The sequence below is a fragment of the Balaenoptera borealis genome (assembly GCF_965194805.1).
Source record: "Balaenoptera borealis genome assembly, chromosome: 4".
In the NCBI taxonomy this organism is placed as follows: domain Eukaryota; kingdom Metazoa; phylum Chordata; class Mammalia; order Artiodactyla; family Balaenopteridae; genus Balaenoptera; species Balaenoptera borealis.
In genome coordinates this window covers 149,653,326-149,667,252 of record NC_138861.1, presented here as the reverse complement: position 1 = coordinate 149,667,252, position 13,927 = coordinate 149,653,326, and the positions used below count along the sequence as shown (strand labels likewise).

At 62.5% G+C, this 13,927-nt stretch overlaps 1 protein-coding gene across 1 annotated transcript; it reads left to right on the top strand.

The window, feature by feature from the left end:
• The first annotated feature begins 1 nt into the window (after position 1).
• On the top strand, positions 2-12,393 carry TACC3 (transforming acidic coiled-coil containing protein 3). The gene is made up of 16 exons (XM_082389313.1): positions 2-233; positions 2,622-2,784; positions 2,946-3,088; positions 4,571-5,482; positions 6,032-6,107; positions 6,271-6,424; positions 8,388-8,440; positions 8,727-8,830; positions 9,130-9,217; positions 9,413-9,517; positions 10,188-10,264; positions 10,340-10,383; positions 10,894-11,054; positions 11,731-11,837; positions 11,934-12,054; positions 12,184-12,393. Exons 2-16 carry the CDS (start codon positions 2,623-2,625, stop codon positions 12,247-12,249), a joined length of 2,373 nt encoding a protein of 790 aa, XP_082245439.1. The 5' UTR covers positions 2-233; position 2,622; the 3' UTR covers positions 12,250-12,393.
• Positions 12,394-13,927: the final 1,534 nt, after the last annotated feature.

Below are 13,927 nucleotides of genomic sequence, written 5' to 3'. Positions count from 1 at the left end.
CCGAGAATTCCGGCGTCCGCCACGCCCAGCGTGCCGTGACCCCGGAAGCGGAACCTCCTCGTGGGCGTGACCTGTGACTCGACCTCCCATTGGCTGGCGGTGCCCTGCGTCCCGCCCCAGCCACGCGCTGATTGGCCGCGCGCGCCAACCGTCGGTATTTGAATCGGCGGCGGGCAGAAGGGCTCCCGGACCCCGCGCCTCCCGCTCCCTCGGTTCCGCGCGGCGGCCGACAGGTAAGGCGGCGGTGGGGTCCGGGCTCGGGGCTCCGGTCCCGCCTCTGGCCTAGCCTCGGGTCTCTGCCTGCCGTGCTGGCGGCCACCCTGGACGTGAGCCTAGGCCCCCTCCGGCTCGTCCCGCGGCTCCGCCCTGCCCGCCGTCTGGGCCCCCTCCTCGGGGTACCCTCTCGCCTGCCCTCATCCCGCCCGCCCGGGCGCAAACGGAAGCGGAGCCGATGGGTTCCCGCCCCTGCCTCCCGAGACGCCTGGTGGCTCCTACGTCGCCCTCCAGGAGGCCCCTCCGGCCCGCTGCGCCGGCCTCTCCTCTCCCTATCCCGGTGACCTCGTCCAGCCGCAAACCACCCGTGGCTGTGACTTGCAGAGACACGTCTCCGCCTCTGAATACCCGCGGGCTTGCAGCTCTGCGCCCAAGCCTGGCCTCCTAATTCTGGCCCCTCCTCTGGGCGCAGCCCCACCTGAGAGCCTTCACCGACTCCTGCAGCACCTGACTCCTGACGGACCTGATGTGGAAACCTGGGCTCCACGCTCCCCGCCCCGCTGATTCCGGAGAACCCGCTCGCCCCCCGCCACCAGTCCTCCTCCCCGCCTGGCCCGGCTCCCTCTGCTCAGGAGCCCCCTCCGTGGCCCCATCATTATAGAAGCCAAACCCCTAAAGGCTGCTCTCATTGTTCTCCCACCTTCCCCAGGCGAAGGGGGTCTTCCGGCAAGATGTCTCCCTTCTGTGTCCTCCAGCCATCCAGCGCCCTTCCCCGTTTTACCCCGTTGCTCAGGCCAAACCTAATAGTGACCCTTGGCTTAGGCTTATCTTTCCCGCCTCCGCACGGCAGGTGCGGGCTGCTGCCGAGCCAGGGCAGACCACTCCACCCTGGCCGGGTGCCAGAGCTCTGACCGCCCGCTTCCCTCCGAGCCCTCCCTGTCCTCCAGACGCAGCGCCCTACCCCCGCGCCCTTCAAGGTGGCTTGTCACCCTGACCTCCCACGCTGAGCTCACCTCTTTCCAGGCCACCCTTTCTCTCCCTGCCCCAGCCACCTGGCCTCTTGCAGCCACAGTCCCCAGGGCCCCCACCGCCAGCAAGGACCTGTAGTGCCCCCGGGCAGGTCAATGCCCAGTGCTCTGGTGTCTCCGAAGTCGGGAACACCACGGTGTTGACCATTATGAGGGCTTCGGAAGGAGGAATGGGATTGTTCTAGAACCTCCTGGGCCCCACTGGAGGCCCCTGCTGCGGAAGCGCCTCGACTCCCCCCCAAGTGACTCTGCACTTGCTGCTTGTTACTTCCTCTAGCTCCTGCTCTGAGCCTCGGCCCTCCTGACGCCCTAGTCCAGTCCCTGTTTCCCAGCTCCATGGGTGGAGAGCAAGCTGCTGTGCCCTCCTGCTTTTCTTTTTTTTTTAATTCTCTTTTTTCTTCCTCCTCCTCTCTCTTTCTTTATTTTTTTGAAATAGCATCTTATTGCATTACTTACTCATTTTTCATTTACTTACTTTGGCTGTGCCAGGTCTTAGTTGCAGCATGCGGGCTCCTTAGTTGCAGCATGCAAACTCTTAGTTGCGGCGTGCATGCAGAATCTAGTTCCCTGACCAGGTATCGAACCCAGGCCCCCTGCATTGGGAGCGCAGAGTCTTACCCCCTGGACCACCAGGGAAGTCCCCCCTCCTGCTTTTCTGTTGTCCGCTAACTTGGCAGCTGCTGCACCTCTGATGCCGAGGCCTGTGGGGAGGCCCAGGCTTCCTCTGCCCCTTGCAGTTTTGCCACAGATCAGCCCTTATCTGTCTCCCAGCTTTTACCCACAAAGTTCGAGTTATTTCGAGCACTTGGGTCTTCCTTCTTGCCCTGTGGGCTGAAAGCCCCTCTAGCTCTTTTTTTTTTTTTTTTTTTTAATTAATTTATTTATTTATTTATCTATTTATGGCTGTGTTGGGTCTTCGTTTCTGTGCAAGGGCTTTCTCTAGTCGTGGCAAGCGGGGGCCACTCTTCATCGCGGTGCGCGGGCCTCTCACTATCGCGGCCTCTCTTGTTGTGGAGCACGGGCTCCAAACATGCAGGCTCAGTAGTTGTGGCTCACGGGCCTAGCCGCTCCGCGGCATGTGGGATCCTCCCGGACCGGGGCACAAACCCGTGTCCCCTGCATTGGCAGGCGGATTCCCAACCGCTGCGCCACCAGGGAAGCCCGCCCCTCTAGCTCTTGCTCCTGGGAGGTGGCAGCTCCCCCAGAGCAGGGTGGGGACTGCGTGGCAGAGGACGCACTGCCTGAGGTGTGACCCACTTGTGCAGGAAGGCGGACGTCCCCCTTGCAGCACTGTGGCGTCAGCTGTCACCTTCACATATGTGCGTCCAGACAACGTGGTGTCACTGCCCTAATCCTGACGCAAAACTGTCTGCTTTTCAGAATGAGTCTGCACATTTTCAGTGACGAAAATGTCACTGGTGACAAAAGTACAGAAAACTGCGACTTCCTGTTTTCACCACCGGAACTTACCGGAAGATCATCTGTTCTCCGTCTGTCACAGAAAGAAAATGTACCACCTAAGAGCACAGCCAAAGCTATGAAGGTAAGCACGTCTTGCCTCTGCGTACTATCTACCGTGCGTCACACATGAGGTCACCTGCTTTCCCGGTGACTTACTGAGCTGGCAGGGCAGGGCATGGTGCTGCCAGCGTGGTGCTTGAAGACTTGAATTATTGAACAGGTGCCCTCCTCTCTCCCCGACAGGTTACTTTTCAGACACCTCTGCGGGATCCACAGACACACAGGATTTTAAGTCCCAGCACGGGCAGCAAGCTTGAAGCTTGTTTTGCTCTGGGCGACACCATTGGATTAGAAAACTGTCATCAAGTCTGGACCCAGAAAGAGAAGTAAGTGTTGGCACTGTTTGATGTACTGCAATTTGTAACCTCTCTGATGGACTTGGCAGGAAAATTCTGTTTCATCTGTCACATCCGGTTGGGCTCCTCCTGGTCTCTGCTCTGAGTTTGTGTAGTGTGCGGCCCAGAGCACCTCCGAAGCCGTTTGTTGTTGGAAAAGTGAATAATAAAACAGGAAGTTTAAACTTCACATTCTGTTCCTCTGTTGTGCTCTTGCCAACAAATTGGCCTTGGTTTTTGTTTCTCTAACTTCATGAAACGTCCTGGCCGAATCTCCAGGGAGGGACGCTCTGCGGTTTTGCTTCTTTTTTAGCATTGCACTGGGGTCTCCTGCTTGCAGGTCCGTCTCCTGTCCTCAGCGGCAAGCCCTGGAGAAAGCTTACAGATAGCGCTTACCGCTAAAGGCAGAGGAACCCGTCTGTCGTGTAATCTGACCAGAACACGTGCGGCCTGACGAATCAGATTTGAAACACTTGACTTTAACCAGCAGAAGCTTCTTTGCAGCCTCGCCTGGCATTAGGTGGTTGGCTTGCGTGAGGTGGTCGACAGTGTGAATGCCAAGGCTTTTCCTGCCTCTGTCTGGAGACGAGGACCCTGGCGGTGGCTCTTCACCCCCAGATGAGGCTGAATTAACCCGGCTGGCGCCCCGAGGGACCCTCTGCATCCAGAATGGGAAGGGGCCTCGCTGGCACATTTTGTTCTGACTTTTGCTGACTTAAACTGTTTAAAACTTGCTTTTTCTTTTAAACGGATTTCAGGTGTGCAGAGAAAGGTATAAAAGCAAAAGGTCACTAACATACCTTTCACCTCGCTCCAGTGAAATGTCCTTAGGCCGAGTATCCCCCCATGGCTGGAAACTCCTCAGACTGGAATCTCCCCCTCTCCCCAGGTTTCCTTGCTACTTTTCAACTTTAATTTTTTAGTTTTCATTTTGAGATTCAGCTGAATGAGATTAGAGTGACTCAAATACTGTTCTTTTGTAACAATCCCCAGGAGGGAAGGCAAACCCAGCCGTTCAGACGCTGCCTCCTGGCCCCCGGGTCTGAGCTGCTCCAGCCACAGGGCAGGGGCGTGGAGGGGCCAGGAGGACTCGGGAGCTGGGCCCTGCTCCTTGTGAAGGCAGCGTCCTTGACCTGGCCTTTCTCTCTCCAGCGGGAAGCCTGACCCTGGTGTGCCCTGCCTGTCCCTGCCCGTGTAGCTGGTGGTCCCCAACCAAAAGGGGAAAATAGGCCAGCATGGAGGACCTCAGCCTTGGCTGTTGTCAGTCAGGTTTCTCCTCTCTCTCAGCCACCTGTGTCTCTAGGTGGCCCGCCCACACTGACTTCTGGGAATGTACTTGTGAAGGTTAATCTTGAGGAGAGGGTTGACCAAATGCTCTTTTTTTTCCTGTATTTAGCTAATGTTTTCACGTGGACTAAAATCTAACTAAAAACCTAACTGGTTCCTTAGTGTTAACTAAGTCTTTCTAAAAAGCCAACAGTTCACCAAGGAAACAGACACTAGAACGACCAATGGAATTCTCCAGAAACCAGCAGTGGCCGATGCCAACGCCCCTTCAGAGGACATGAGACCAGCCTCTGACGACGGGCGTCGCAGCGGGCCCTGCTTGGCTCTCCTGGCCTGCCTGGGTCCTGCAGGCTCTTCCCAGACGCCCGAAAGTGTTGAAAACCCAGAGGCACCTCCAGGACAAACGTCGGGCAGCCCTGAGCACACCCAGGAAGGACATGTCCATCCTCGTTCCTTAGAGGAAAGTGCTATCTCTACCTCCACAATTCTAGAAGACCCTCCCGGGATGGCGTCCCAGGACAGAACAGAGGACCTGCTGAGAGCCACAGGGGAAAACTCGAGCAGGGTCCCTGCTCCCTCTGCCGGGGCCGCTTCAGCTCCTAGTACCCACCCCGGAGAAGCCCGCGGAGCAGAGCCCCTCGTGGACCTGCCTGGCGAGGCCCCAGCGGGCTCCAAGGTCACTGCCAGCCGCGAGGACACCGCCCTAGCTGGCCCCGTGGAGGCTGGAGGCGCCACGTTCCCCAGTCCTCAGAGGGAGGAGGCCGAAGGCCAGACGGCCGACTCTTTGAGGAGTGAGCCCATAAGGCTGGAATTTGACTTCTCTGACGCCACCAGCAAAAGGCCGCCCCCACTGAGAAAACAAGGGAAGACCCCGGCTCTCAGACCTCCCTCGAGGAGACCAGCGGCGAGGCAGGAAAAGGAGGAAAAGGCCCTCATGGAGGCGGGCGAGGGTCCCGATCCCCCTCCCCGCGGGTCCAACAGCCTGGACCGGGGCAAGCTGGACGACCCAGACTGTAACCCCGCCGGAGGTGACGGAGAGGCGCGGCCCCCAGAGCACCCCAGGAGCGGGCCGGCCACAGAGGCCTCGTCTCCAAGCCGGTGAGCACGGGGTGGCAGTGGTGGGCGCGAGACCAGAGATGCCACCTGCGGCCCTGAGCCGGGGCCCCGGGGCAGCTGCCACAGCTCTTGGGCAATAGCGGGGAGGGGGCGCCCGCGCTGAGATGCGTTCCCTGCGACGCATCCGGAAGGTCTAGCGAGATACCTAGCCGAGAGCCCCAGGATTCCCGCAGCGCAGCTCCGGGGAGCTCCGTCTCCCGGCGTGAGCCCCGCCGCAGGCCTGTCCCCGCTCCGCGGGGACGCCGCTCAGTGGCCGAGGGTGCGCCCAGCCGCCCAACACCGGCTTCTGTGGCAGTTTCCCGGTAAAAAGGATAAATGGATCCTTGCGGTTTGCTTTTTCTTGAGTTGAAATGACCTCAGAGTGCCTTGTCCGCTTCTGAGGAGCGATTCTGTTGTAGGTGAGGTCGGGGGGATGGCTTTGCGGGGCCACCCGGCTGGGCCTCGAGCCTGGCTCCTGAGGGAGGGCTGGTGGCAGCTCGGTGCCGGACGGGGAGGTGTGGGGCGCGGGCCCTGCTGACCCCGTCTCTTTAGGCAGGTGCTCTTGGCCTCGGCGGATGACACACCGGGGGCGCAGACCTCGGCAGGGACCGCAGAAGCGGCGGGCGAGGTACGGGTGTGGGCGGGCGTCCTCATGCTGTTGCCGCGTCTGCGGATCGTCACGGGGCAGAGGCAGGCCGGTGGGGCTGGGGGGTGGGACACGCTGCTTCCCCCGCTCCCCCACGCCCCCTCGTCTTGACGTGCCCCCGCGGTGACCCCGACCTCCTTTCCAGGAGGGGACCGCAGACACTTCGGGGGCGTCGGCTCCCACCAGCAGCCCGGGCAGCAAGCCGCCGACCGTGCCCACTGACCCCACACCCCCGACCCCCCGGGGGCCGGAGCCCGGCCTGGACCTGAGCAGGGAGCACTTCCGGGACCCCGCCGAGGGTACGTCGTTCACCGTCCTCGAGGCCAGGGTGCTAGAACCGTGTTCCGTGGCGCCCGCGGGCGGTCATCCTGCGGGCAACCCCGTCCCCTGACTTTAGTGATTCACACAGAAACTTCTGGTTTATCAAACGATGGGCGTTTTCAGGAGAACAGGACTAATATCTGTGATACTAAAAAAAAAAAAAAATTTTAGGCCAACTTAGAAAAACAGGCAGCAGACCTGACTGACTCAGGCGGTACAGATACAGACACAGGAGGCAGCGGGACCTCGCTGAATCGAAGTGCTGTTTGAAACGAGACCCCGTAGAGATAAAAGGAGAAGCCCTGCCCGTCCACGCACCCGGGATGAGGGGGTGGAAGAGCCGCGGGTCTGAGCTGCCTTCAGTGAGGACTTCCAACTGAGGCGCTTTTCAGGACAGGAGGCAGCTCGCCAGGATCTCAGTTCTGGTGACTTAAAACCCCCAGGCCTAGAGAAGGCAGGAGAGGAGTATAGGGTTTCCGTGTGGCAGGGCCATTGTGGGGTCCTCCCCGTGAGGGCGGGACCAGGAACCGTGGATCAGCTCCACTGGGGCAGCCTGCCCCCGCCCCTGCCAGGGACCCTGGAGACACGTGACTCGGGGTTTGTGTCCTGTGACGTTTCCAAGTCCCTCGTGTCACATTGTGTGAGGACTTCCTTTTATGGCTGAGTAATATTCCCCGTGTGGATAGACCGCACCTTGTTTCTTCTTTTACCAGTTGATTGCCACTCTTTGGCTCGTGTGAACGAGGCTGCTGGGAACACTCACGTACACGTTTTGTGTGAGCGTACGTTTCCCATCTCTCTGGGGCAGACGTACCCTGAGGGGGACATGGTAACACTGTGTAACTGTTTGAGGAGCCGTCCAGCTGGTCCCCACGGGGTCCGCACCCTCCACTCTGCCCCCGCATCGTTTGAGGGTCCAGGTCTGCACCCCACTGTCCCGGTGGGTGTGCGGTGCGGTCTCGGCGTGTTTTGGTCTGTTTCCCTGCTGACTGACGTTGACCTTTCATGTCTCTTTGGAGAAGCATCTGCTGAGTTCCTTTGCCTGTTTTTTAATTGGGTTTTGTTTTTTTTTTTTTTGAGTTGTAAAGATTTCTTGTATAATCTAGGTAAGAATTCTTCTTTGGGTACATGATTCACAAAAATTCTCTCTTTGCTTTCTTTCTTTGGCTCGTCGGGTCTTAGTTGCAGTACTCGGGATCTTCGTTAGGGCACCCGGGCTCTGTAGTTGTGGTGTGCGGGCTTAGTTTCTCCGTGGCACGTGGGATCCTGGTTCCCCAACCAGGGATCGAACCCACGTCCCCTGCATTTGAAGGCAGATTCTTAACCACTGGACCACCAGGGAAGTCCCTCTCTCCACTTCTCGATGGTATCCTTGGAAGCACAATGTTAACTTTCCAGCCCCATCTGTTCTATTGCTGCTTGTGCTTTTCGTGTCAATTCTAAGAAATCACTGCCAAATCCAGTGTCGTGGAGATTTGCCCTCATGTTTCCTTCTAAGAATTTTATGGTTTTAGCTCATACATTTAGGTCTTTGATCCATTTTGAGTTAATTTTTGTCTATGGTGTGAGTTACTTAGGTTTTTTAAGCAAAGGTCATATTATCAGAAATTCAAGGACTCTTTTAGGGTGGTTCTACACAGTGGTTCTCAACCCGGGCGATTTGGACCCCAGGGGACGCCTTTGGTTGTCATGCCCCCGGGAGTGCTGTCAGCACCCTGCGGGACACGGCCCGGCCCCACGGAACCATCCAGCCCCAAGCGTCCTGAGCCTGAGGGCAGCAACCCCGCTGTGTAGCAAAGGGCCGTCAGTCAAGGGTGGACGGGGAAGGGTGCCGCTCCGTGTGCACAGCCCGAGTGCTGGCGGCGGGTGCCGAGCTGGCCTTGGTTTCCCCCGGGCACCCGGCCCGTGGGGTGCGGCTGGCAGCTGGCGTCTCCCTTTCAGTTCTAGGCACGGGGGCCGAGGTGGATTACCTGGAGCAGTTCGGGGCGTCCTCGGTGAGTTCCCGGGCGCCTTCGCGGCGGCCTTTCCTCAAGTGCGAGTCTCAAAAGGGGCTCTTTCTAGAGCAGCCCCGGGCCGCGATGCCTCAACCGCGAGCGGTGCCCGCGTCTCACCGGACGTGCTGGGCGGCCCGGCTGCTTCCGCCGCTCTTCCCCGTGGAGTCCTGTCCCGGGCCACCCCCCGCAGGCCACTCGGGTCAGGGCGGCTCCCGGGCGGGGCGTGGGGCGCAGCGTGGAGGCTGTCGTGTCGGGGGCACCGGTGACCCTGCTTCCTCCCCTGCAGTTTAAGGAGTCGGCCCTGAGGAAGCAGTCCTTGTACCTTAAGTTTGACCCGCTCCTGCAAGACAGCCCCCGGGGGCTGGCGCCTGTGGCCCCGGAGCCCAGCAGGTGCGCTGGGGCGGGCGGGAACCTGATCCACACAGGCCGTGTGACGATGGGAGCGCCCAGCCGCAGGGAGGGGGGCAGAGACAGTGGCCGGGCCCCAGCTGCCCTGGCCGAGCTCGTAAGCAAGTCTGTAAGCGGGTCTGTGCTCTTCTGTGCCCGTGCGGCCCCTCCGACAGCAGAGGTGGGCAGCCTGATGGGCCGCGTGGCCCACGTGTCCCGAACATTAACCCCGTGGCCCTGGGGGAGAGTCTGGGCCGACCCCTACGCACGCAGACAGCACGCGTGTTCTCTTCCGGTCTCAGTGCACGGGGCACAGACGCGCATTCCTCGGGAAGCCCCCTGGAGGCCCAGCTGCTGGACCTGGACTTCGCAGGAGCCCCGGGCGTTCCCGTAAGTGGTTCGTCCCCTCTGTGGTGTAAAGAAACACCTAAGGGCCCGGCTTTCACGTGCTGTGGATCTGAAGGCTTAAGGGGTCCGTTGGCCCGAGGGGCCGCCCCTGGCTGCGCCGTGCCATCTGGGGAGCCGACGGGGCAGAGAGGAGTGCCAGGGGAGCTTGCGGCCCAGCCGGTCTCTGTCACCCTGCAGATGCTCGGCCCAGCTCCATGTGACCTCGGACCCAGGGCTCCGCTGCTGCCCGTGGGCCCCATTGTGGACGTGCTGCAGTACAGCCAGAAGGACCTGGACACTGCGGTGAGGGCGAGGGGTGCGGTGGGGGCGAGGGGTGCGGTGGGGAGGGGAGGGGAGGTGCCCGGGGAGGGGAGGGGAGGTGCCCGGCGAGCGGCCCCCACCTGCTGGCTGCAGCCCTGGGGGCGGCGCCTGCAGGCTGCTCTGAGGAGCCTCGGGGAGCTGGGGGTGGCAGCTCTGCGCTGGCCTTGCTCACGCCGCGCAGGCAGGATCGCAGGCGTCCGCTCAGCGACCCCCGAGCCAGGCACCCAGGCAGCTGAATGTCCTGCGTTTCCACCCAGCGTCTCTCGCAGAACCTGTTCGCAAGCGAGGGTCTGGGCATCCGCTCTGAGCTGCCCAGGGGGTAGCAGCCCCCACGTCCCCTTGCTGCCTTGGTGATGCCCTGGGTGGCGTCCGGCTGGTCCCCTCTCAGGCAGGCCTGTGCGCCGGGCCGTGCTGGGCCCAGCAGCTCCCGGCACCCGCCCGCCGTCTCTGGGCGGTGTCCTCTCTGCCGCGGGGCCCTCCCCTGCACGCTGCTCTCCCGCCCCGCCTGTGTCGGGAGGCGTCCCACCGGCGCACCCACCGCACAGCCACCCCCCAGCACTGCGACGTCTGCTGAGTGGGGCGGGAGACCCCGGCACGGGAGACCCCAGCACGGGAGGACACCGGCGCCAACTCGGGTGTGTGGTCTGCACAGGTTGGGGCGATGCAGAAGGAGAACGAGGCGCTTAGGGGCAGGTGCACGGCGCTGCAGGAGAAGATCCTGGAGATGGGGTGAGTCTGCCTGCTGGCTGCCCAGGGCCCCGCGACGCACTCTCGGGGCTCATGGCACCTGCTCTCCTTCCACAGGAAAATCATGGACGGGTTTGAGGGGACCGTGTACCAAGCGATGGGTGAGTGCCAGGTGCCCGCGGGCCCCTGGGCTGGGGCAGCTGGCAGTCAGGGAGGCTGGGGGGCGCCGGGCCCCGGGTGCTTATCAGCCCTCAGGTTGGCCGGGCCCCGAGTTGGCATCCGGGGCCGTGGCAGCAAACAGACTGGGTCCCTCCAGTGGGCGCTGCACCCGCGGTCTGCCCCCTGCCCCGGGGGCCGCGCGTCCAGCTGCAGTCTCCGTGGGTGCTGGGCACCGGGTGTGTCCGGGCTGGGGCTGGAGGCCCTGAATGTGGGGTAGGTGTGGCCTGGGCTCTGCAGTCAGGCCCTGGGTTCGTTGTCCGCTGCCTCGGCTTCCGGGTGGAGCTGGTGTTGAGGAAACAGCTGTTTTCTGGGCACTTGGGACCCCCAGGTCCTGCCCTGGAAGGTCCCGAGAGGGGGGCTGGTCAGCGCCCCAGGGGGACCTCCTGATGCTGGTCGTCTGTGGCGCCACCTGCTGGCCGCCCGCTAATCCCGAGCGCTGGTCTTCCTTTAAGAGGAGGCTCAAAAACAGAAGGAACTTGCCAAAGCCGAGATCCAGAAGGTTCTGAGGGAGAAAGACCAGCTGACTGCGGACCTGCACTCCATGGAGAAGTCGTTCTCCGACCTCTTCAAGCGGTTTGAGAAACAGAAGGAAGTGATCGAAGGCTACCGCATGGTGGGTGCCTGGCCGGCGAGAGGCCCCAGGGACAGCGGGGTCGGCATTGGTGCCAGTGGGGCAGCGTGGCAAGCAGTGACGGGGAGAGGCTGGGGGCCCTGCAGGGAGAGGGGGTGAGCTGAGCCTTGGTGCTGAGTCTGGGAAGAAAGGAGAGGCCCCCCCGGGGGTGTGGGCCCCAGGCTCCAGCCCTCCTTCTACCCGCACTCTCAGCTCGCGGCTTTGTCGCCTACTGCCAGACGTGAGTGCCCGCGAGGCTGTCCCTGTGTGGCCTGCACAGAGACCGCTGCGTCCAGATGTTCCCTGCCGCTGCTGTCTCCCTCCTGGGGCAGAGGAGGCCCGGCCCCCAAAGCACAGGGCTGGGGGGCAGGAGGGCAGGGGCTGGTCCGTGGACCTGGGGCCCGGCCTGCTTTCCCCCGAGGCGCCTGGATATAGGCACGGGGACTGAGCAGGAGGGCTCTGTGTGTCAGGCAGGGTCCCCGGGGGGCGGGGGGTCAGGCCCCGCGTCCGGAGGCCTCTAACCGCGGGATGAGGAGGCCTGGGGCTGTGGGAGTGCTGGCCGTCTCCGGAAGGAAACGGGAAGAGCTCTTCGCCTGCAGCCTGGTCCACCGCGGCTCCACGAGTGACCCAGCGAGCCTGGGCCCTCAGCTCAGGGCTCAGCGTCCGCTCTTCCTTCCAGAACGAAGAGTCGCTGAAGAAGTGTGTTGAGGATTCCATAGGGAGGCTCGAGAAGGAGGGCCAGAGGTACCAGGCGCTGAAGGCCCACGCGGAGGAGAAGCTGCAGCTGTGAGTGCCGGGGCTCGGCGGCGGGCGGGTGCAGGAGGCCCCCTCGGGAGGGGTCTGGTCCCCCGCGGGCTCAGCCCAGCCCCTCTGCTGCCCCAGGGCGAACGAGGAGATCACCCAGGTCCGGAGCAAGGCCCAGGCGGAGGCCCTGGCGCTGCAGGCGGTCCTGAGGAAGGAGCAGATGCGCGTCCACTCGCTGGAGAAGGTCGTCGAGCAGAAGGTGGGCACAGGGGCCCCACGGGTCCAGGCGGAGTGCGGGAAGAGCAGCCCTCCTGGTTCTAGAAGCTCTGGGCCTGCTCCCAGCTCCGAGCACTGGGAGAAATCTAGGGATTTGATTTTCCTCCTTCAGACTAAAGAAAACGATGAACTGACCAGAATCTGTGATGACCTCATTTCCAAGATGGAGAGAATCTGATGTGGCAGCCCCGACCTGTGCCGTCTTCCCCCCGTCTGTCTGTGTGTCTGTCTGTCTGTCTGGGTTTTTCTTCTCTGTTAACCTCAACTCGTTTTTAAACTAGGTTGCTTTAGGAAGAATAAATAAAGTTTCCCTTAAGTCTAAGCAATAGAGCTCTCCTGGTCTTCATTAAAGGGACAGTTTCCGGCTGAACCGACCACAGCTGCTGTCCGCTCCGTGCCTTTGGCCCTTCCCTGCCCCGCACCTCACAGCTACCCGATGGGTAGGTGGGTGGCTGGGCGGGTGGGCAGCCCCTCCTGGGGGTCGGCCGAGTGGGCTCCGGCCCCACCCCATCTGCCTGGACGGCTCTGTGGTCAGGGGCGGCTGTGTCTCTGCCTCGGCCGCAGATCAGAATCCAGACGGACTCAAGTCTTCGAGTAAGAAAGCAAACCAAGGCAGCCACGGCGGCAGCTGGCTTTGTGTCACCTGGCAAGGCCACGGCCCCTGGTAGTCGAACACTCACCGAGGTGTTGCAGGGTGTCTGTAGCCGTGCCGCGTTCACGCCTGCCGTGGTAGCACCGAGCTGTCCTTGGTGGTGGGGAGGCCTCCTCCAGCCAACGAGGGAGGAGGGGTCAGTCTCGGGACCAGCAGCTCCCGCCTGGGTTTCCAGCCTGCCGGCCCGCCCCCCAGTAGGACCCCACAGTCTCCTGAGAGAGACCCGAGAAGACGGAGGGGATGAAATATTCGAGGGCAGGTGGGTCTCCTCTGTCTGTCTGGAGAGCCCTCCCTGGACAGACATTCGAAGCTCCTGACAAAAGCTCTGCCTCCACAGGCTCAGAGGTAAGAAATAACGTCTCAAAGTGGGGGGTCTGAGTCTACACCCCCAGCCCCAGTGGGCTGCGTCTCAGACCCTCAGGGCCTGCTCCAGAGGAGGGGCCCGTAGTACATGCTCACTGGACCCTCGGACACCGGCCGGAGCACTGTCCTTGTCTCGGTCCCTTGCTCACTGAAGGCGGGGGGGAACGCTTGGAGGGTGGAGGTGAGGCCCTGGCACGGGCGCAGCGGGCACCAGACAGCCCCCGGGAGCCCCTCTGAACTGGGCAGGTCCCAGCCTGCAGGGCATCAGGGGACCCTGGACACAGGCGGGCAGAGAGCTGGCCAGACACTGGTCTCTGAAGCTCTGAGCCCTGGAGCCGTTCCTCAGTCTCACGTCCACCCTATTCCTGGGCGGTGCTGGAGCAGGCAGAGGACACCAGCCCTGAGGGGAGCCTCCGACACAAGGGCGCTTCCTCCTCAGGGAGCCCCCGCACCAACCACCTCCTCCACCCCACCCCAGTACCAGGGCCCGGCTGAGGCCCGCCCCCCGCATCCGGGACCCCCGCATCCCGCCCCCCCGGCCCCCGGCATCCGGGCCCCCGCATCCGCCCCCCACATCGGCCCCCCGCTTCGGCCCCCGCGCATCCCGCCCCCGCATCCGGGCCTCCCGCATCCCGCCCCCGCATCCGGGCCCCCCGCATCCCGCCGCCAGTGAGGGACGGACCCGCGGTGGGCCGCAGCGACATGCTGGCTACCACCAGGGGTCGCTGCCGGCCATGGGCTGCAGCACAGGGACGGGAACCTGATGACAGTCCCACTGAGGAGCCCCCCCCTCCGTGGGCCCCCACAGGCACACAGCGCATCTGTCCTCAGTACGTTCAGA

Bases quoted from the DNA above. Each gene is read 5' to 3' on its own strand.
- TACC3 (XM_082389313.1), top strand. From the start codon at position 2,623: ATGAGTCTGCACATTTTCAGTGACGAAAATGTCACTGGTGACAAAAGT. The intron at 3,089-4,570 runs GTAAGTGTTGGC...CTTTCTAAAAAG, and splicing joins GTCTGGACCCAGAAAGAGAA to CCAACAGTTCACCAAGGAAA. The intron at 5,483-6,031 runs GTGAGCACGGGG...CCGTCTCTTTAG, and splicing joins GAGGCCTCGTCTCCAAGCCG to GCAGGTGCTCTTGGCCTCGG.